At 41.7% G+C, this 21766-nt stretch overlaps 2 protein-coding genes across 2 annotated transcripts; both read right to left on the minus strand.

Moving 5' to 3' along the window:
• Nucleotides 1-470: 470 nt before the first annotated feature.
• On the minus strand, nt 471-3174 carry LOC121621150 (cytochrome c oxidase assembly factor 3 homolog, mitochondrial). The gene is made up of 2 exons (XM_041957488.1): nt 2990-3174; nt 471-958 (listed from the first exon to the last, which is right to left on the minus strand). Exons 1-2 carry the CDS (start codon nt 3156-3158, stop codon nt 852-854), a joined length of 276 nt encoding a protein of 91 aa, XP_041813422.1. The 5' UTR covers nt 3159-3174; the 3' UTR covers nt 471-851.
• A 1969-nt stretch (nt 3175-5143) lies between these two features.
• Nucleotides 5144-12863, minus strand: b4galnt2.2 (beta-1,4-N-acetyl-galactosaminyl transferase 2, tandem duplicate 2). The gene is made up of 11 exons (XM_041956514.1): nt 12739-12863; nt 11753-11896; nt 10822-10928; nt 10116-10153; nt 8370-8436; nt 7609-7722; nt 7232-7318; nt 6926-7107; nt 6325-6468; nt 5632-5860; nt 5144-5525 (listed from the first exon to the last, which is right to left on the minus strand). The coding sequence occupies exons 1-11, from the start codon at nt 12861-12863 to the stop codon at nt 5329-5331; spliced, it is 1434 nt and encodes a 477-aa protein (XP_041812448.1). The 3' UTR covers nt 5144-5328.
• Between the last annotated feature and the right edge of the window lie 8903 nt (nt 12864-21766).

Here is a 21766-nt window from a genome sequence, read left to right on the forward strand (position 1 = left end):
CTTGCACAGATATCATAGGAAAGAGACTGTGGTGGATGGTCTCGTCCAGCATACAAAGACCTTCTCCACTACACGCGTTATTCAGGCTACTACAACAGCATGGTCAGAGAAAGATCATAGTTTGTGTTAAATATCACAATGATGATAATGATGATGATATATATTTTGTGATCAATGACTATATTTGTTATATTTGTATACTGTTACGCTATTATGCACATAAATTGCAATATCTGTGAATTGAGTTTGGGGCATTGTTTTTCAATAACTGTCTATAATTTATATGTTGTGTAGTTTTTTTTTTTCATTTTTGTAGTTGTAAAGCACTTTGTAAAGTCTGATTTTGATAAGTTCTACTTAAATAAACTCAACCATTATTGATTATTAATAAAAAAAAAGTGCCCTGAAAATAATTTGTGTGTGCCTGAAATGTGTTCAGGGGTTAGGAGAAAGAAATAAAGAAATGAACTGAAAATAAATGTTTATTAACATTAACTGATACACATATCAAACAATACCATACTTTATAATAACAAACTGTGCAAAGCGAAGAAAATGGTCAAGCGTCTATTTCCTGATTCGTTTGGGACTGAGAATGGCTGTGAAAGTTTTAAATTTTGTTTGGTTTAGGCCAAAAAGAAGATTTAATGAATGTAATTAACAACTTCAACAGCAGATTTTATGTATTTCCAAACAAAAGAGAAACAATGGAAAAATGTGTAATGTCCTTATTGGAGAGGCAGGTGCTATGTACGTGTCTTGGGCGTGAGATGCTCAGCAGAGCTGATGTCCTCGTACAGTGTCCTGTGGAGAGGGGACAGAAAGTCCAGGACAGTTCCGGGTCAGTGTCATCAGGAGTTGGCGCCGGTCCGCGGCCCTCTGATGATGTGGATCTTGGCTTCATCATCCAGCTCATCCATGATTCTCTCCTGTTTGACGGACAGGATGGTGTAGCTAACTGGACAACTGCAGGTTAAAGGCCAACACTTTAATAAAAACCTTGTTTGTTTTGTTGGGTGTAAAGATGCTAGTCTTCTGTTTTTATTTCTTTCTCTGAATCACTGTTGGACTGGAAGACCTGGCAAACTGAGTGCAAAAACAGAAATGAACACAAGAAAAGAGCACGACATGGCTCATCGGCCAGTAGCAAGCGTTCAGGATAACCCACAATCGAGCTCAGTAAGTCAGGAAAGATGGTGAACAATTTCAGCTCTCACCTAAAAGCAAAGAACGAGGATCTGAATCTCTTTCTGAACAAGAACAAGGATGCTTGATGTGCCACAAGTTTACTTCAGGTTTTTATTTATTATCTTTACTGTTTACTGTTTACATTTTGAAAAGGGGCTGCAGAAAAGCAGTTTTGTTTCCTGAGTTTCCTCATGAACGAACAAAGGCCCTGATTCTCCTTTGGAACAAAGGCTGACATGTCTTGATATGAGCCTTTGTAAGCGACAATAAAGCAGTTGTCATCTCTTTTAGTCCCATCAAACCGAATGACTGAATTGATTCTCGTTACAAGCGCTGTGTGTATCCAGACAGATCTCCTTCCTCTGTGCCATAGAGCTCCACTGTTGTCCAAAAACTAGTAAAAACACATCAGTGAGCCACGTCAAATTAACACATGAACACACACACGGCAGTTTATTCTGACTCAATCCCACACACACCATCCTGCTGGCAAAAATACTCACTCTGCACCAAATGTGGATTAATCCGCCACAAAAAATAGTCCCCAACAGATACACTATTCCACCAGAAAAACTACAGTGCCCATCAGGCTTTTCTGAAGAATAAACTACACATTTGTGATCATCTTTTATAGTTTTATATTCTCGGTAGGAATGAAGGGACTCAGGCATTCAGGTATGAACGAACACATTTTTAGTTTCAGTCATTTCATAGGATTTGCTGCCAGTGACAAACATCTACAATGTAACAACACATGCAATGCTTTAACAGTGGTAATTATAGACTACATTTTGTTCCAAAGAGAGTTGCATTTCTGGTGTCCTCCCTAAAGTCAATTTAACTCTGTTTTCAGTGGGATCTGTTTGGTTTAACTCTCTATTAACCAACTCTCTGACAGTGTCACATGACGATTTTTAACCTACATTTAACTATCAACTCCTGACTCCTGAGTGCTACAGCATGTACCACTGTGAGACAAAACTGCATGAAATTCAACCGCACACGGACGATGTTCTTGTTCATTTTCAGATCATACTGCCAGGAAAAGCAAAATAATTTGAACTCAGACAAAGATTTGTCACTATGTCTTTTCAATGAGTTAGCCTGAATTAGCAGGGCCTTCCTGATTCTCCTCACCATCCGCTGCACAGTCCAGGACTTTCAACTGTGCTCACTCTTCAAGATTTAGTCACAACTACAGTATAAGCAAAATGGTTGTGTTTTCTACCATGCAAATCCTGTAACATACTGTCTCATCATGTCGAAAGTTTTAGGTTAATTAATTATGCAAAGAGAACGTTAATTCTGCAGGCTGAAGGTGACTTTGAAAGACTGCAGAAAGATGCTGAAGGGCGACAAATTCATTATATAGTTTACTGCAGGATCACTCTGCATTAGATACGGTGTGATTTCTGAGATATATGTACACATGTAACCATATTTAGACCTTACAGTGTTATCATGAAGGCCACACCTGTGTAGTTGTAGGTGGAGCAGACAGCAGTGAGAGCAGTGTTCAGCTCACACACACAAAGAGTCAACAGTAACTCTGCTAAATTCCATTAACACTCAGTGTTGACACACAGAGGCACTTTTAAAGGGTTTTTTTACACGACATATTAATTGACATACTTCATTTAAAACTTGCTTGGAGTATTTAGATTTTTTGATTAAAAAAAATTCACACTGCTGTAACTGTGCAGGCCTTTCAAATGTTCCCTCTCTCCCTCTGGTCCCTGAATGTCGCACTCAGCTCACACGCTCTGTGTAGCAGCTCAGGACATCGGCCTGTGAAGGATACACATGCCGACCACGAACGCACCGATGGCGAGGCCGGTCATCAGGTTCCGGCCGCGGATCCGCTCCGCATTCTTCTTCCAGTAGTCGAGCTCCTGTCGGCGCCGGAGAAGCTGTTTTTCTGCCGCTGTCAGTGGAGCTTTCGCGGCTACCTTGCCTCCTTCCTCTGCCATGACTTGTTTGGATAATCAGCTGCCTCTAGGACCGCCTCGCATGAACCGGAAGAATCCTTTAAAAGGAAGGAAGAAAGAAGCGCCTACCGCCACCTGCTGCATCGGAGGAGGTAGAGTCGTTGAAAATGAAACGAAAGCTGTTAATATTGTGTTCACTTTACAGAACATTATATGGCTTTTGAAAAAAAGGTCCATAACTTTAAGGTGCACTGTGATTTTTGTTGATTACTGTCTTATACTTACTGTTGAGTGGACTGGATAAAAATTAAAATCCAAAATTTACCGTCATATATTTATCAGTATTTTTTATCTCACTATTTCTTCTTATATTGTTAGTTTGTATTTTGTACTGTATTTTTCTCTCATTACTTGAAAGTTGTTCTTTTTTGCATGCCCTTGTGTTTCCACCCTATGCTGGACTTAAGTGCAGACAAACCAACGGTTGCATGTCATTTTGCACAACTGCACTACTGTGCTCATGTTTAACCGCCAGATTTCTATCTTGTATAGCTTAATTCTGTATTTTTATTTTTATCTCACTTTTTTTTTTTCTTATATTGTTAGTTTGCATTCTGTATTGTATTTTTGCCTCCTTACTTGAAAGTTGTTCTTTTTTGCATGCCCTTGTGTTTCCACCCTTGGAGCTGCTGGATATGTAAATTTCTCTTTGGAGATTAATAAAGTATCTATCTATCTATATTCATATTTATTGTACATTGTGTTGGTTTGTTTGTGAACTAATAAAACAGATAGTGGGGTTTTTGTACTTCTTCAAACATACATGCTCAAATGAGCTGTAATTCATTAAAGCTGCTAATGGTGGTGCTGCAATCGTTCAACTTATAAAGAGACTCAGGTGCAAGGATCACACAAAGACTCGAAGTCCAAAAGCTTAAAAGTTTCATCAGCTCGCGGCAGAAGCAGAACAAAAGGATGAGAGACGAGCAAAACCCAAAAACACAAGGTGGAGACAAACCCACTGACAAGCAACAACAGGGAGGACAGAGGCACTCTAGTCTTCATGAAGACAAAGACAAGCTGACAACCACGTAGGGGATCACCAGGGCGATATATACTGAGGGACTGATTGGATGATTGAGAACAGGTGGTAAGTAAACCTGGAGGGAAATTGGAACAAAGACAGGAAGTAAATATTAGGAGGCTACTACAAAATAAAACAGGAAATGCAGTTAAGAGTCCATGCAAGATGTCTGTCTGGTGTCTTTGATCCAATGAGTTATATGCAGGCCAGGTTAATCCTTGTGTTTTGTTGACCTTGACTTTTCTTTTCTTGTGACCTCATCAATACCCTGAATGTCCAAGCCAATTTAAATGATAACTCCTGTCTTTGCCGCAAACTGAGCTTGAACAAATAATGAAGGTGCCGCTTTTTTTCAGGGGGAACATTGTATGAATAAACTGAAAAAAATTCTGTTGGCTCACTTGTGGGCATATCAAGGTCCAGGTGTGGTCCTGTTCAGGACGCTGGGCCTGCTCATTCCAAACCGGGGCCAGAAGATACTGGTTAGTCTGGTCCACAAATGGTGTAGTTTGACATGCTTGACGACCTGTTGTGCAGTATCTTGGACGCCCCATGACACCCTGGCGAAAAGTCTAGCACGATGTGTTCCTTAACGTTGACCAATCAGATGCTCTCTCCATATCTTCATTTCAAACATTCTTTACCTCAAAATCAGTATGAAGTATGGACAGCCTTTACTGCCGTCTCTGTGCCACCCAGGAGTACATGCACAGTCACTTTTCATACTCAACGCTTCTGTCGCTTGCACCTGATCATGAAATCAGACGTGCCGTGACTGGTTGGGGTCATACGTGGAGTCCGCAAGCGGCAAGCATTGGTTTAAGCTCCACAAAGACCAAACAAGAGACTATATAAGGTCTAAGACTGTATTTTTCAAAATGTTTTCTTTATTTCTTGTTTTGTCATCCAGTGGTGGCACTATTGTCATCATATTACATTACATTATTATTATTACAAGACCTTCTAAGATTATAACGTTCTTTACAGGTTATGAATAAAACTAACAATGACCAAACAATTATGGCAAAAAGGAAGATCAATATAAAATGAATTTGAATCAATGCAGGAAAACATGGCGACACCATCATGTAATGACAACCAGTGACGTCAGTGTCCTCCAGTTGTCTTCTATCCATATTTGACACACTTTAGGTGGTTTTTGAAGAAGTGAAGCTGCAGTTTGAACTCCTGGTCACTCTTTGCAGGTTTTCTGAACTGTCTGTAGCGAGTCTCACTCTCGTCATCGGCTGTCCTGGACTGATGGCCAATGGACACGTGGTCACAGCTGGCAACCAGCAAGGATCCCAGGCCGTCCATGAAGAATTCTAGAGAAAAACATTTGCCCTTTTAGAAAAATCGTGGCCAACAACGCTGAAAGGGCGTGGACTTACTGCCAGGTGGAATCTCAACTCTGTCTGGATCTGAACCTACCTGAGTGCGCTACCCTCTGGAGCTTAGGGTCAAATCCCACCCTCTGCACGGCATCTGTGCGAGCCAGGAAGAAGTTGACCACCCCGCTGACCAGAAAGCACTGTGGGTAACCAGGAAGTGAGTGGAATTTCCTGTTGGACGTCCGGTACAGGCAGCCACCATCCATTTCCTGTCCTTCCTCATAGTGGAGAGAGAAGTAAAACTGGTTCCCTTGTACTGACCCTCCCAGCTGATGAGAGCAGAGGGACGAGAGAGCTGGTTATAAACTGGTCCGTTGTGTACCTGCCTCTAGCCCAGCACATGACTGCTGCACACAACCCTGAACAGATTGGTTGTAAAAAACAAGTGCAAAAGGTGAATGAATGAATCTGTATGACGTTTAGGCAGCCACATGTGTCGGCTACCCCAGAGGATGGCCTGAGTCATTGTGTTTCTATTGGCTATGTTTTGTCATTATTGAACTTAACTCATCTAATGGATGGATGCATGACATTTACTCCACCAGGCCAAATGTCAAATCTCACAATGCCACCAAACGTGAAAAAATAATTTGTGCATCTGCATTTGGATCTGCTCCAGAATTTAACAGGTTCTTCCTCGGCCCATGCTACACCCTTCCAACAAGTTTACTTTATGAATAATATAACTTTCTAATAACATTTAAATTGAATTCATCGACACAGTGATTCTCACCACATCCAGTTCAGGGACTGCCTCCATCACCTCCACCAGCTTCTCTATCTTCGTCTTCTCCGTAAACACAAAGTCGTCGTCCACCCACAGGAAGTACTTGGTGGTTACCTGGGAGACAGCCAAATTCCTGCCAGCAAACCAGCCCTGAGGCAGTACTGAAATGGTCATTTTTTTTTCTCATAAATTTTTGTTTTGTCACAATCTGATACAACTCGGTTCCACAAATGGAAAAATTAGTTAAATACAACAATAGATCACTTGCAAGTTTGAATTTTTATTGATACTTGTAGCATCAGGATTCTGTCAGATTATATGCATAAACCATTGTGAATGCAAATCTGCCATAAATGGATAAAATGGAAAATAATTGCACTTTATAATAAATTAAATTAATAATTTGAAGTGAATTTATCATCACAACTGGAAAATGTTATCTTTGTTATGTGAAGGGGACCTCCAGATTCACAGACGTTAAAATAATTGACACACAAAAGCCACTTCAGCCCAAAGTGTCAAATAAAACTCTGCAGGAAATCGATCAATGTATGTGTGTGTGTGTGTGTGTGTGTGTGTGTGTGTGTGTGTGTGTGTGTGTGTAGACCTTTGCTGGAGGCATGATGTAGTGCTGGATGTGGGCTCCAGTGATGGGCTCTGGTTCAAAGTTGTCATCAGCAATGATGACTTCGACGTCGCTATAGAAACGGCGGATGCTGTTCAACAACAGTTTGAGTTTTGCATAGCGTAGGAAAGTCTTCGTAGTGATGGTGACGTGAGAGCTGATATCTGACAAGTTCAAAGACAATCAGACACAAGGTAGCATGAACTGAACTGAGCTGCTGGAGCTGTATCTTCCTGCTTCCTTCATCGTCTACAGGTATGAAGTAAAAAAACACGATGAGTGGACTACCTGTTCCCATGTCGTACAGCACTGGCATGTGTGGCTGTTTGATGGTAATGGGAAACACAGCTTCATAGTTCTCAAACTTGAAGGTTGCTGAGTGCAGAAAAGAAAAATGTCTTACTAGTAAGAGTTAACTATGACGTTTAGAGAACCAGGTGGACTCAAACTAAGCTACCAGGTTGTCTTAGAACAATAAAAGTGCACGAACACAGACTAATTTCACTCATTCTAACTGAACATTAAAAACACACTGATGCACACACATGCCCGACGACTGCATTAACTCTTTTGGATTACATTTCCTCTATCAGGACTTGTGCGGGTCATTTTGTGGAACTGCATTTAGATTTTTCACTTTTTTCAAGCTCATTTCCAGTCCATACCGAGGTCTCCAGTGTGTATGTGGTACACAGTGCTGGTATAGGACACTTTAGCTAGCAGGTTGTTCAGGATCACCAGGCTGCTCGATTCCATGGTTAAGCCCATTTTACCATCACCTGTCACAAAGAACCACAGAATTCCACAACGGTCAAACAACAGCTGGCTAATCATTAATGACCAACCACCTCCACAGAAATTTTATGACATTGCATTCAAGCTAAGATACAGAGAATCTCAGTCGTATCAAAGGTACCTTGGCAGCAGTAGTAGTAGTTAAAACAGAGCTAGCTGCAGGAGTGACAAATTATTCCAATATGATACCAGTGAAAATGACATTATATAATATTCTATTAAATGACTATGCCTCGCAAAAGCAACATGTCAAAAAAGAGCAAAACCAGTGCAACTGGGCAAAGGCAAGGTTAGTATACTAACCAGTAAGGCAGATCATTTATTATTTTGAGATGCTGCAGTGTTGCATGCTGGTAGCTGAATGCAGTGTGTGTATTGCCACTGCAGCTGTGGCTTATTGGACATGTTTTGTGCTGGTGGCCTGCATCGCCATAGTCTGTGTTGGGATCAACACAGGCACATTTGTTTCTGCTTTTAACCTGGCTGACTCTACCAGAAACAAAAGCAGCACAACATCAACTATTGTCAACTATTTCTTACTTACTGACTGAACAAATTCAGACATATTCATACTCACTGAAGAGCTACAAATACAGCCTCTATGAAGTTAGGCCTGGTACTGGAATCTCACCTTGGATCGTCACCCCTTCAGGTGAAGTCTCTGTGGTCAGGATGCCTTTGGACACATTCAAGGACACCTAGAGTAGACGCACCTGAATAAACTCAGCACTCAGAGTACACATACACTTCCTGCATTATCTTTACAACAGAGAACATTTTGACAATTTAGACAAATGTATATACATTTTGTATTAAAATTATATACTCTGTCATTGTTAATGTGACTGTAGCACAATAATGCTGTAATTCAATCATTTTTATTCATTTGTATCTGGATTTGGACTCACATTGCAGGATCTAAGATGATTCTGATTCATATTCATATTGCACCTGTTGCATTATGGCAACAGGTGCATTACGTGGCTGTACCACAACGACGCTCTGTAAACACACATCTTTTCAGTGTCTGCTGACATAATCAGCCCTCCAACCAGAGCGCCATGAAGGGGCCTCTCTGGAGCTGACGAGAATACTGTACAGGTGGGCCTGACATGACTGTGCATATGAGTGGGGTTAAAGCCAATACGACAGCTCTAGAGCAAGCGGCCACGCCACTGCCCTTACAGTCAGGTTTGACTGATTAAGGGCTCAGCCACACCAGAAAGCGGCACAACTAAATTCATCCTTTGCAAAATGTTATATAAGATATAGAGAAGATTGACACGGTGACCATTTGCAGGCCTAGTTGGTGAACTACTGCAGCCGGCCAGCTAACCACTATCCAGCTGGGAACATCCCAGAGTCAGTCACAACAGCTCCCTAAACGTCTTTCTAATGTGCTGCTCAGTGAATTGCACATTACATTACATTATAACATGCGCGTCAGCTCGTTCACCAACAGGACATCAAGCTTGCACAGTTTATTCCCAACATGTGTTTGTACCCTCGACTGCTGTCTTTTAACTGTTTGTTAAACATTGCTGACATTCAGTCGGATGGTGACTCATCAAAGGTCAGCGCTGTCAAGAAGCCATGCTATTGGTCAGCAGCACAGATTTTGCAGGTTACAGTTGATCAAAGTAGCATTCGGCATGAAAAATTTGCATTGATTTACTTCACGCCAGCAAATCCACTGATCACACAGATTACTTTGGAATTCACGGATTTTACCACAAATTCTGGTGCAATCAAGCCTTTTGTGTTTTTGAAAGCCATCACTAATTAGATAGTCTTGTTCATAGTCATGTCCTGCCGTGTCAGTCATCATCTTTCACTTTTGACTACAAGGAAAACATACGTTTGGCTGACATTATGGAAATACTATAATTACTGGGCAAAAATTGCATGGCATAAAATAAATACTTGAAAACATATCAAATTCAGAATGAGATTCACGTAATGGCTTTCAAAATCAAACTCAGTCCCCTGTTTTGCAGCAGTTTCAGTTCCGGAGGTTTCTGCCTCTAGTTCCAAAGTTAATACTAAGATGGCTGCTGTATGTGTTTACGTGGAAAGCTGCAGGATGCTCACGCAGCTTGACCGAATTTGCTGTTTTGTACAATTTCTCCAATTCCCAAATCTGTGCAACGGAGGCGGTGAATGCAAAGTTAGCGCAAACCATAGTTACAATCACCTCATTTATGGAAAGTGAGCCAGGTTAACAGAACTATACTGTTAGCATTAAACTGTATCGTGGGTTGGTTTGAATTTTCAAACATTCAGCAGCCATCTTGCATCAACAAGCCAGATGCCACCATTCTACCAGGATGATCTGGAGTAATCAGGTGATCTGTTGCATCTATGGGCTCAAACCAACCTTGTAGCTACTTCTTTGTTCTGCATGCAGCGCTAAACCTGCAATCAAAATGGCCTCATGATTTCATACTATTTCTTTATGGAAGGACACACATTCACCTCAGGCTTTGTGACTTTTACGGGGGGTAAACTCTGCAACACAAATGATCAAGAAAGGAAACAGCGCTTCCTTCCTCTGTGCTATGGTTGCTCTACACTGATGCATACAGTAACTCTCTGAAGTCTTTGTGATACAGATTTCATTGGTAGATTGTTTATTTGTTGTAAAAATGCTTCTTGGCAATAAATCTTATTATAAACAGGAAATCCTGTTTGTTTCCCCTTTAAATGGTGCCACATTTGTGAGGAACACGTGTTTGTGGGATGAGCAGCAGAGTATGTGGGTTACGCCCATGAAAAATTAGCCAAATCTTCTCTGCAAGTGCCAAACAGCCCTCAACCCACATACTCATCTCTGCTGCTCATCCCACAAATGGATGTTCTTTACAAATGAGTCACCATTTAGATAAACAGGCTTTCCAACAGTATTAGATTTATTGCCAAGAAGCATCGTTACAACAAGGAAATAATCTATCAAACACACATTTCCTTACTTTTTGTGCTATGTTTATAAATCCATCCCTCTCTTACTTGCATCATTTTGCAGTCTAATGCAGAAAGCGCAAATAGATTAAAATGCTCTCTCAACTGAACAGAGTGTGGCAAACCTGGTATCAAAGTGGAGGTCAAAGGTCGCACCGTAAAACCCTGGACAGGGTGTGCCAGAGGACAATTTGGCAAAGCAAACAGCAGGCCGGATAATAAAGAAGTCGTCCTGTTGAAGAGATGGGGGAGGGTGGATGGGTGGGGCAGGGTTGTGTGGTGGCACAAACAGGTATCATCACATTGACATATCTGAATAACCAGCAGGAAGAAACAAAGAGCCTTTGTGCTTAACTTTTGGGATGTTTCGTCAGAGACGTATTTGGCAGCCAACAGAGCTAACAATAAAATTGATTGGGCATTCAGAATGAAGTGTCTCCCCTGAAGTGTCCGTGTTGGAGGAGACGTGTTTCAGGCACCTGGTAGGCACTGAATGCAATGCGCAAAGTCCAGTGTGAGTAACAGAGTGCCTTGTAAGGCTCATCTATTTGGCAAAGAAAGCTCAACCCACTGCACTTTAAGAAAATACATGCAAATAGACAATCGCACTGCAAACACACACAGTGATGTACATATGTGTATATATCAAGGCGCCATTAAAAGTGCTGAACACAGCTTGAATACACTGTTTCTATCCAAATTCAGTTAGCAGAAGCCTTTTTCTTCCCTGCTTTTGTGAGCTCATAGAAATATTGAAACAGGTTTTTCTGGCTATAATTTTCCTCCAGTTGATCCTGCCATTAAGATGTTCCAGGTGATAAAAATTTGATATCAAAATAAGACTTTTGAAAGAATGTGATCTAAGTACACTTTGTGCTATTTTTGTTGTCTTCAAGTTTACTCAAATGGTCCTTGTAGTACCATTTGAGTAATACTGAACTTTTTACAAACTTTTATATCACCAATGTGTGGGAAGTATACTTAAAATTAAGTTAAAGGTATAGTTTCAAAAAGAGAGAATGAGTGAATGAATCCATCAATCCATCCATCTGCTACCTGGCTTTGTGTTGTCGGAGCTCCTTAGCTCGGCGTTGCACCAGCTCCTCGTACTGATCTTTTGGGAGGTGATTTTTGAGGAGCACTGATCCAGAAGGACAGGTGCACGGAGCATGCGAGGCAGGATGATTGGATGGCGTCGACCTGGAAGGGTCGGGGTACATAGAGGTTGTTAAGGGTCCATTTGGTCTTGTCATTTTATTGTCATATTAAGACCAAAAGCAATTATTCACGGACTTGAACAGAATAACTGTAACTTAAACAGCAACCATTGCTCCGATCACCTGAGCGCCTGCCTATTTTAGAGATAAGACTGCGATGAACAGAACAAATAGCATTCAGAGAAATCTGCACATTGTTCCACAAAGTATTGCCCCAAATGAATATACCATGCAGTTTTTCTTACATCAGTGGACTTGGAAAAGATCGAAAAAGTTGTCTGTGAGTTAAAATCCAGTGCTCTTCATCCCGTTCCCACCATTTTTTTAAAGTTGTTTTTTACTAACAATCATGAATCACTTGCTCACAGACACCTTCCCTACAGCTTTAAAAGCACTAATTAAAAAGACAACCGGCTGTTCCATCAGACCTCCTGCCATCTCCAACCTGCCTTTTCTGAGTTCGATATCAGCTGAATGACTTCCTCTGTGGTTGTTTTGTGTCATCTTATCCTGCTTTTTAAACTTTTCTTTTCTTTTCTCCCCCCTGGTTTTTACTGTTTTATCATAAATGTTATCAGCCTTTGTGTTGCTAATAATTGGATTGTGTTGCTAATAATATATACCAATAACAATAATATATCTATACGGGGCGATGAGACTGCCTCCTGTCCCCTATAGAAGTGCTTTGAGAAGTTCCTTTGGGGATTTCAAGCTGCAATTTACAGAAAAGTCAATGGAAATACCAGGTAAAATACTGTGAAATATTATTTACAGTGGATAAGGAGGTGTTAGCATGCACACACAGGGACACAGAGTGGGCTTTACCTCAGTTTTTGTGTAGTGGGAAACTCTCCAGAACAGTTGTGGTATATCATAAAATAGGATGTTAACAGGATGATCACACACATGACAAATGCCACCTGAACTGCTGGTCTGTTAAATGCAGCCATCTGTAGGGAGACGAAAGTAAGGCCATGGCCAAAGCAACAAGCGATCAGCATGCAAGCATTTTATGTTTCGGCCCAAAGCGCCTGATTTATGGGGCCTTGAGGCGAACAGCAGCCCAGATCTTATCACATCATTTAGTGTTTCATACATTAAACCCTGTGTGTTGACACTGGCCCATCCCAAGGAGTGATAATATAGGCTGGAAGGTGTGACACTGGTTTGCATTATATTAATAATTCACCACTTCTGCCCCTAAATCTATTTATTGGCACTATATTTATTAATTTTGTGTTAAATAACATATCATTGAAGAAGAAAGAAGATGTAGAAATGTTTGTACAAGTTTGAAAAAGGCTCTGTGTTCTCTCAGGACTCAGGAAAGCCTGTCCGATAGGAGGAAATATAGGAAATATGAATCCAGTTTGTAATCTGGTTAGGTTTGAACTTTTGACATTTGTAAGTAACCTAAGTTGTAAAAACCAAAGCTCAAAATTCAGTTGATATCAGGATATCAAGCACCGTGTTAAGCTTCTTCAAAGGATAATGGTAATTCGGTAATTCGATAATGGTAAAGACAGAACAAGTAACATAGTCTGTTTTTATCCATTTGAAACATATTACCAAAACGATCATTATAGCTACTGAAAACCACTTGCTCAGGACCAGACACCTAATAACTAGAATCCTCAAATCAACAGTCTTTACATGAAAAATGTAACTCATACGCATGGAAAATTACTGGGGTAAAATTACTGGGATAAATGTCTGAAGCTCACCATGAGAACAGAAACCTTTAATTAATGGTAATATCAAAGAAATAGTACAGTTCTTACCTTTTCCTCTTGTCTTATTCATTCAAAATCCTAAAGTAACCCTCCTGATGGCCAACAGGTAAAGGAAGCACCGTGCGATTTGCTTTTCAATGAGTGACGGGGTAAGAAAGCAGGTTTTAAGTACTTTATGAGCTGCTGCAGGTTCAGTACTTGGGCTCTGACTGTAGAGGGTGCTAAATTATTCCCCATTAGTGCCTCTTCAATACCAAAATGTGACCCACATGTGTCTGAGAAAAGAGAGGTAACAGTAGTGAAAGGCCCACACCCTGAATTGTTTTTCTGTTCAGTTCTTCAGCAAAATACTGCGAAGCAAGCAGTGGAATTTCACACTTATTTGCATTTGCATCGTCAGTCCTGTGTCGCCTGGAATCCTGGCATCCTGTGAAGTGATTGTATTGTGTCTCATGGGGAATGAATGGGGGCAGACTTCATATGGCATCAGGTCATACCGTGCTCAGTGAGTTTAGCTAATAGCAAAATTACAACTGAGACATAATGTGTAGGAGTTGTGTACAGATCCTTCAAGTATTACATAAATAAACTAAGTGCTGAATTTATCTGCCTTCAGTGTTTGCATGTTTATAAAGCAGGAAGTTCACAGCATTTCACCAGGTGTCTGATTCTGACCACGTGACTGTGGACGCTTCATGATTTGAGGATTGACTGTGTGAAGCCTTGTCTGAAAGTGAGAGGGACAGTGGTGAGGGTGGAGGGATGTGGGCAGTGGTGAGGGTGGAGGGATGTGGACAGTAGTGAGGGTGGAGGGATGTGGACAGTGGTAAGGGTGGAGGGATGTGGACAGTGGTGAGGGTGGAGAGATGTGCACAGTGGTGAGGATGGAGGGATGTGGACAGTGGTGAGGATGGAGGGATGTGGACAGTGGTAAGGGTGGAGAGATGTGGACAGTGGTGAGGGTGGACAGATGTGCACAGTGGTGTCCCTTATTTTCCCAACCGAGTGTTGACAGGTATGCACAGAGCAACTGGTCAAGAGTCAACCAGTCCACTCCGTGGCTCACCTCTGAAAGACTGTGCTGCTTTTTAAAGTCCAGCAAAGACCTTGAAGCCCAGCTTGCCATGGCTGACATGCCAGGACCTGGATCTCTCGGCATTCGATTTTGCCCCGAGTCCTGTGGCCTCTGCTGGTTTACGTGATGAAGGTTGCTGATTCAAAGAAGCTAGAGTCCAAACCGGACTCAGCCTGCCTCCATCAGCTCTAGGTATGGACACTGAGAGGGACTGTCCACTCTTGGCTGACCTTGTTCCCTCAATATGTGAGACCTAGCAGAGCACAAGGGCTCCTTGTGTCAGGAACTGGGGTTTCAGGGGATCTAAGGTTGAACACAAATGCAGACACGAGGGGGCAATAAAACGCGGCACAGGGCAATGGCAAAGTTTCAACAACAAGGGTTCTCAGACAATGGAGGATAACGCAGACAACGACCTGACAAAGACTGGGGGGAAGACACGGACTTAAATACACAAGGGAGCACAACTCAGGTGAAACAGATCAGACAATCACAAAGGCGGGAAAACACAGGAAGTAAAGCAAGCAAAGACACATAACATGAACCTTCAAAATAAAACAGGACACAACAAACATGGATCATGACAGAACAAAAGAAAACCTTCAACATAAAACAGACATGGCATGCACGGATCATGACACCTTGTGTAAGAGTGCCGTGCAGAAATTACTGGGTTAAGTTTTCTTCATGATGCAGGGACAGGGGATTGGAACAGGACTTCTTGCAGTATCTCTTTGAAGCCGGCTGGGCTGCCTCAATTTATATGACAGTTGACGGCAAATAGCCCACATGACAAGACTTTGGCAACCAGTTTCATAAAAACTGTTTGTGTTAACTAAATCAAACACATTATTTTTGCTTGTCTTAATACACCATCATTTTTTTGCAGATTGGAGGACAATTAATTACATGAATACTAAAGATAATTCTTCATAATATTTTGCTGTCAAAACAAACTCTTGCAAGTAAGTTCAGTTTAGCAACGCACTGACTCCTATACTGGAGGTGTCAGATGAGCGAGACTATGGGTGGCAACCTGGAAGGGTGGGGGTATTATGGAAGTCCTGATGAAACACAATTATGTTCTTTGTCATATTGTCATTTAATCACAACTACAATTTCCAATACAGCTGGAGGGCTTGCACAAAATAACTAACTCAGACTGTAGTTGTTTATACTCCACTGATAAGCAGATGTGGTTTTATCATTAAGGTCAATCATCTGATGTGTAAATCAGATCCATTAGGGATGGCAAACATGTTTTTGTCACTCATGTCTAAGCAACATTAGTTTTTTACCTTAAAATAACAGCGTCCGATTCATTTTGATGGCAAAGTGTATTATCAAACTTGCATTAGTTCTTGCACTATGTAGCTTGGATTGAGCGGGTACAATCTCCCACCCTCCCAAGTGTGTAACACTTGACGGCACCGTGCGACACGCCACCAAGTATGTCACCGATTTTATTGAAACTGCATCATTAGTTTATGCAGAAAATGTTTTATGGTTCTCCCTCTGATGTCCTCAAGCTGCTCTGCCTCAACTTTTGGTGGTTGACAGAGTTTCCTGGTAGACAGATGGCTTTACTTCTTACTGAAGTTACCGCTAACTGCTGCTAAGTGTAGTTGTCGTTCACTAGTTAGCTCAAGTGTGCAGTGTTAGTGTTTACACAGCTAGCACAGGATCTTTGGACCACCAGGAGGAGGAGCTCTTCAGGACCAGGATGGTGAGGTCCCAGCGGGGAATGGAAACGGCGCTGGTGCTGGGCAAGCAGTCAACATCCTCTTGGTTCAGCAGAGGCAAAGTGACCAAAGAGGATGTTGATGGAGGAAGCTAAGAAGACAAAAGTGAGAATGACAGAGGAAGAGGTCGGACACGAGTGAGTCTCATACTGGCGTTTAGTCGCCAATGAGAGTTTCGCAAAAGAAAAGGCTGCAAGACAAACTCAGAGCTGGCCTTCTTGCTGCTGGATGGGTGGACGTGTTAGCAAAGCTGCTGACTGACTAGCTTTTGATCATAAGTGAAGTAATCATAGCAAATGCACATGTACATGCTGTCCAGTGAATGGCACTCAAATTGTAGGGGTGTCAAATTGCTAACAATACTGATTTTGGGACAGCCTAAAGGCCTTGTCAGCAGACCTCAGGGATCTCACCGTGGCCAGGGGATGCAATAGTTCAGCAATATAAAGTGAGGCCACCCGTAAGTGCTTTGTAGATGATTAAATTCTCCATTGTCTGGGTAACATACGGGCACTTGGTCAGGACTTAACTTTGTGAGGCACTGGGTCCGTCTTTAGCATAGTCTTTTAAAAACAGGCAGTGCAGTCCAATAGACTTCTCTTGTCGGCCCATTCTCCCTCCCAAGGCGTCAAACAAAGTAGCACAAAGAGTGAGAAAACTCCACCTACTAATGAGGCTGGGGTGGTTGGATAGGACAGGGGATGGGAGACCAGGGATGGTGTCTGTGTCAAACCAAAAGTGAAGGCTGATTTATTTTGTAGGTGACGTAACATACTAAGTTAATGTATATATGTAGCATACGTGACTAGTAAACATATTGTGAGCCAAACCATGATCTTAACCACCTGTTTATTATTTGTTCTCACCAGGCTTTATTTTGAAAGTCTAACCGGACGTTGCATATTTATCGCTGCTATGCAGCCCTGCACATTGAAAAATGACTCTACAGGGGTAACCAGTGCCTTAAAAAGTTAAGCCAAGGGGTCCTGACCAAGCATCCGTATATTACAAACTTTTTGTATAATAAAGCTACAAGTGACTTTTAGGGAAAAAAAAAACTGTTTTTATTATGTTAAGTCATGTCACACAAATCTCTTTACCTGTGACATGTGATCACATTAGAGAAAGGCTTTCTTTATTCTGATTAGCATATCAGTGCCAGGCAGGAAAAAACATTGATCTTGGAAATGTATGCAGTTTTAATTATTGTATATTTGCAATATGAAGCAAAGTGACTACAATGCGCACAATACGTTTTGAAACATGACCGCTTTACTACAGTGTTTGGTTAAGTTTTACTGTTGTGTTTAACACCTCACCGACGTGAATAAAACCTTCAGCAGCATCAGATATCACTAATAATTAACTTGTTAGTTATTATTGTTATGGCTCAGTTATGGCTTTCCTCTCTGGCCACTGCAGGTAAGGGAAGCACATGTGAGGAATTAATTAAAAGAAAGAGATTTTATTTGATAGATGTAGCAAAAATGCTGTCTCTTACAAATGAAAGTTGCAGGGAAACATGCTGCCAGGTTAACTTAGATAATACCAAATAAATTATACAGGAAGACAAAGAACTCCAGGTACTAACTAATCCACCCTAATTCCGCAAATAAAATGTGGTTCCAGTTAGGTCTTATTCAGCTGTCTTTTACTATCATTTACTATCATATTGTGTATTTACTGTAATACAGCAATTATTTCTCAATGTAGAAGTCAGGTGGCTTTTGAAAACTTGACAGAAATATATAATAATATAGTATTTTGACAGTATGTTGATGATTTACAGAGGTTTTATTTTGCATGGCAGCAAAATAAGAGTTTTAGGTGAAAACTGCATGTTGAAGATGTTTGGATAGGAATGGTAGCAGTGAGACAACCTTGTTGTCTTCAGCTTGAGATGGGTTTAGAGTTGGTGCCCTTGTTAAATATCAAGGGGAATGTCCCCAAAGCCAGCCATGGTTTATCATGCAGGCATGACTGTGGGTGAAATGGCTTGAAAGAGGTGGTCGGACAACTCAAGAGCAGAAGTTTGGAGACAACATCCTCAGTGAGTGGGAAATTGCAGCACCCTAAACTGAAGGAGATACACTGCAGCTGCAGTTCTGTTAATTAGCCACTGATGGCTATCACCTTGTCAGTAAAGACAAATGTGAAGTCTTCAGCTGAGAGATACTGTAGGCAGCTGGTGGAGGAGGCAGAAGGTAAACTCCATCTCCATCAGCATCGCGTTAAGCGACTTGAGTCCACGTTGGATGAAGAAATGGTCAGATACGTGCACGGGGGGATTGAGAGACTGTCCGCCGTGCAGCTTTGTTAGCTGGCGGCTTGGAGACCTGTTCAAGATCAAAATGGTTTGTCACAGTGGATGTTCATATCGCCTATGACTGAACAATGTTCAGGGATGGAGGACAAGAGCATGTTCAACTCATCAAAAATAGCTGAAGTGTTCTGTTGGATGGTAGATAACAAACTAGAAAATTCCCTCTGGGAAATTTTGAAAGGGACACGGGTGGCTACTGCCGGGGGAACCATCTCTGTCAACATAGACATGATCATCTTTCACTGAGCAATGATTGAGGAGCTGTAATCACATTAAGTATGTCTGTAATCAAGTTACCTGTATGTGCGTGCATGTGTGTATGTGTATGTGTGTGTGTGTGTGTGTGTGTGTGTTTAAGCCGGCAAAATTATCTACATTTTAAAGTTTGAATGAAGTCTCTAGGAGAAAGTATGGCGAAGCAGCGGACAATTGAAAAAGGCTGAAATTTGAGGAAACAGCAGATAATTACCTCTCTACCGCTCCCACTTTTTCCCCCCATTTTCAACCCTCTCTGTGCCAGTGTTTCTGTGGCTTTCTCCTTGTCTGTCTGTGTTTATCACCTCAGCTGTCTGTGTCTGCTTCTCTCCTCTGCTTCATGTCTCTGTTAACATGAATTAATGAACTGAATCAATAAGCATGAATGGAGCTAATGCTAACGGAGCTAACAGAGCTAACACTAACGGAGCTAACAGCTAACGGCGCTAATAGAGCTAACGACGCTAACGCTAACAGAGGTAACGGTGCTAACAAGGGGGGGTGGGGGGGGGTTCATTATGCATTTGTCTGTGTGTGTGTGTGTTTATGTATCTGTCGTTGTGTGTGACTGCGTATGTGTGTGTCTTCGTCTGTTTGTGTGTGTGTGTCTGCTTGAACTACACAAGCAGCCCAACCAGCTCCTACATGGAGATGTGTCTGGTATATGTGTGTCTGAATGTGTATGTGTGTGTGCGTGTGTAACTTCTGCCCCACCTGCTGATAATTACCTCCCTTCCTCTCCCACTGTTTACCTGTTCCTGTTCAGTTTTGACGTGCTTGTTTTTAATCACTTTTTAGCTGTTGGTTAGCCCTGTTTGTGTGTGCATTTGTGTGACTACTGTCTCAACCTCTTTGGCAAAGAGCTTTGTGAAGCTGAGTTTAACTGCTTGTTGGACGGAGATTGTTTTCAAACAATGCCCTTGTTTTGACTGAGCTCGTTAAGATAATCACTCTCAGGCTTGTTGTCCTGCAGATGTGTGTGCGTGGGTTATTGACCGGTGTGTGTGTAAATGACAGTTGCACCTGTTAAACTCTTCCCTTGAAAAGCGGCTTTTTCGCTGTCGGTTTCTTCCGAACAACTTGCAATTGTGACAAAACCGTAGCTGCTATCAAAAAAACGATTACACTGCGAGATGCGGACAAGTCTGGGCCAGATGTACGTGTGTTTTATGTCCAGATATTCTTTAGAAAAATGACAAAATGGTCGATTTAAAAGACACTGTCCGGCAGGCTGCGACTCAGAGAACAGGAGTTTGTATTTTATGCATTTTATTGGGTTCGGCGAACCTCCTGAACTAAATCCTCTGGTGAGAGAACCGTACCTCCTATCAGAGTGTACTATAGATCATAGGACTCTCGAGACCTTCCTGAGTCCAAATATCATCTCGTTTTATTCCTGAGACAACAACTTTTCTTTTTATGGCGAGCTAAAGACAGGAGGCATTTCTGCTTTGCTCCCAAAACAGCTCTGAATTTTAACATGGGACTTAATGGGAGAGCAGGAGGGAGCTGGCTGCACAAAAAGCCTCACTATTTAAATTCAGTAAGTCTCTCAGCTTTTTCGAGGGCATCACACGAAAGAGGACAAGTTTGTCTACAAAAATATCCAAAAATTATGTGTCTCCTATTCACCGTTTGGATTTTACGGCAATTTTAGAAACACATTTCAGGCGATTTCTCACCGGCTGTCTCACTCTAAGTGATGACATCACCAACTGTAGGGGGAGAAAATCTGAGCATTTTTGTGAGAATCTTTATGGTCTTCAGATGGTCGTAGCTCGAAAACCGTAAGAGATATCAAAAAATGTGCCAGGTTCATTTTGAGCCAACAAAATTATCTACGTTTTAAAGTTTGAATGAAGTCTCTAGGAGAAAGTATGGCGAAGCAGCGGATAATGAAAAAGGCTGAAATTTGAGGAAATTTCCCCATTCATTTCTTAAAGTAATAGCACACCGATCCTGATCAAACCACACGTTTTGATTAATTTGCGAGGGTTTTCTCAAAGCTGCGGGACGAGTTAAGGGACGAACATTTGGAGGAGGAAGAAAAATAATAAGAAGAAACGCGCGGGATAGTAATAAGTGACTCGGGGCTACGCCCCGTGTCCCTAAAAAAGGCTTTGACTTGAGCTGTCTCTCTGATCACATGGTATTGGAGTGGTTGAACAAGGGGATAACTGAGTGAATTTCCATCTGTTGAAGATGATAAAGTCGTCCAACCTCTTCACCAATGCCGAAGCAGTGTGGGAGAAAGCATGATAAGCAGGAAGCGCAGCTGGATGAGCAGCGTTTTCTCATTGTTTAGAGATTTCAGTGAGTACTAGCCCATCAATATATGACTGGTTAGCAAAGACAGGAATTAAATAAGATTTAATGCCAGTGTGGCCGATCCACAGACCACCTGAGGAGAATTGGTGGAAAGCCCAGGTGTTATTCGGACTGGATTCCTTTTTGCATATGGACGAGATTTAAGTTTTAAACAACAGGAATATCCTGGAAACACGTGGTTCAGAGAAGAGGGGAAGATGGCCTTGCCTGAGGCCTTGCCCTGTAGACTCATAGGTAGACTCCCAGGTCTTACTTTAACACAAGGAGAGCACACTGAAGTCAGGACACATACAATGCTGCGTTGTACAGTATAATTAGAAGCTTTAATGTCTACAACTTGGAAAAGTGTTTCTGGTTTCACCACACAGCGTTAAATCAGTACAAGTCCATAACTGAA

Source organism: Chelmon rostratus, chromosome 17, assembly GCF_017976325.1.
Source record: "Chelmon rostratus isolate fCheRos1 chromosome 17, fCheRos1.pri, whole genome shotgun sequence".
NCBI lineage: Eukaryota > Metazoa > Chordata > Actinopteri > Chaetodontiformes > Chaetodontidae > Chelmon > Chelmon rostratus.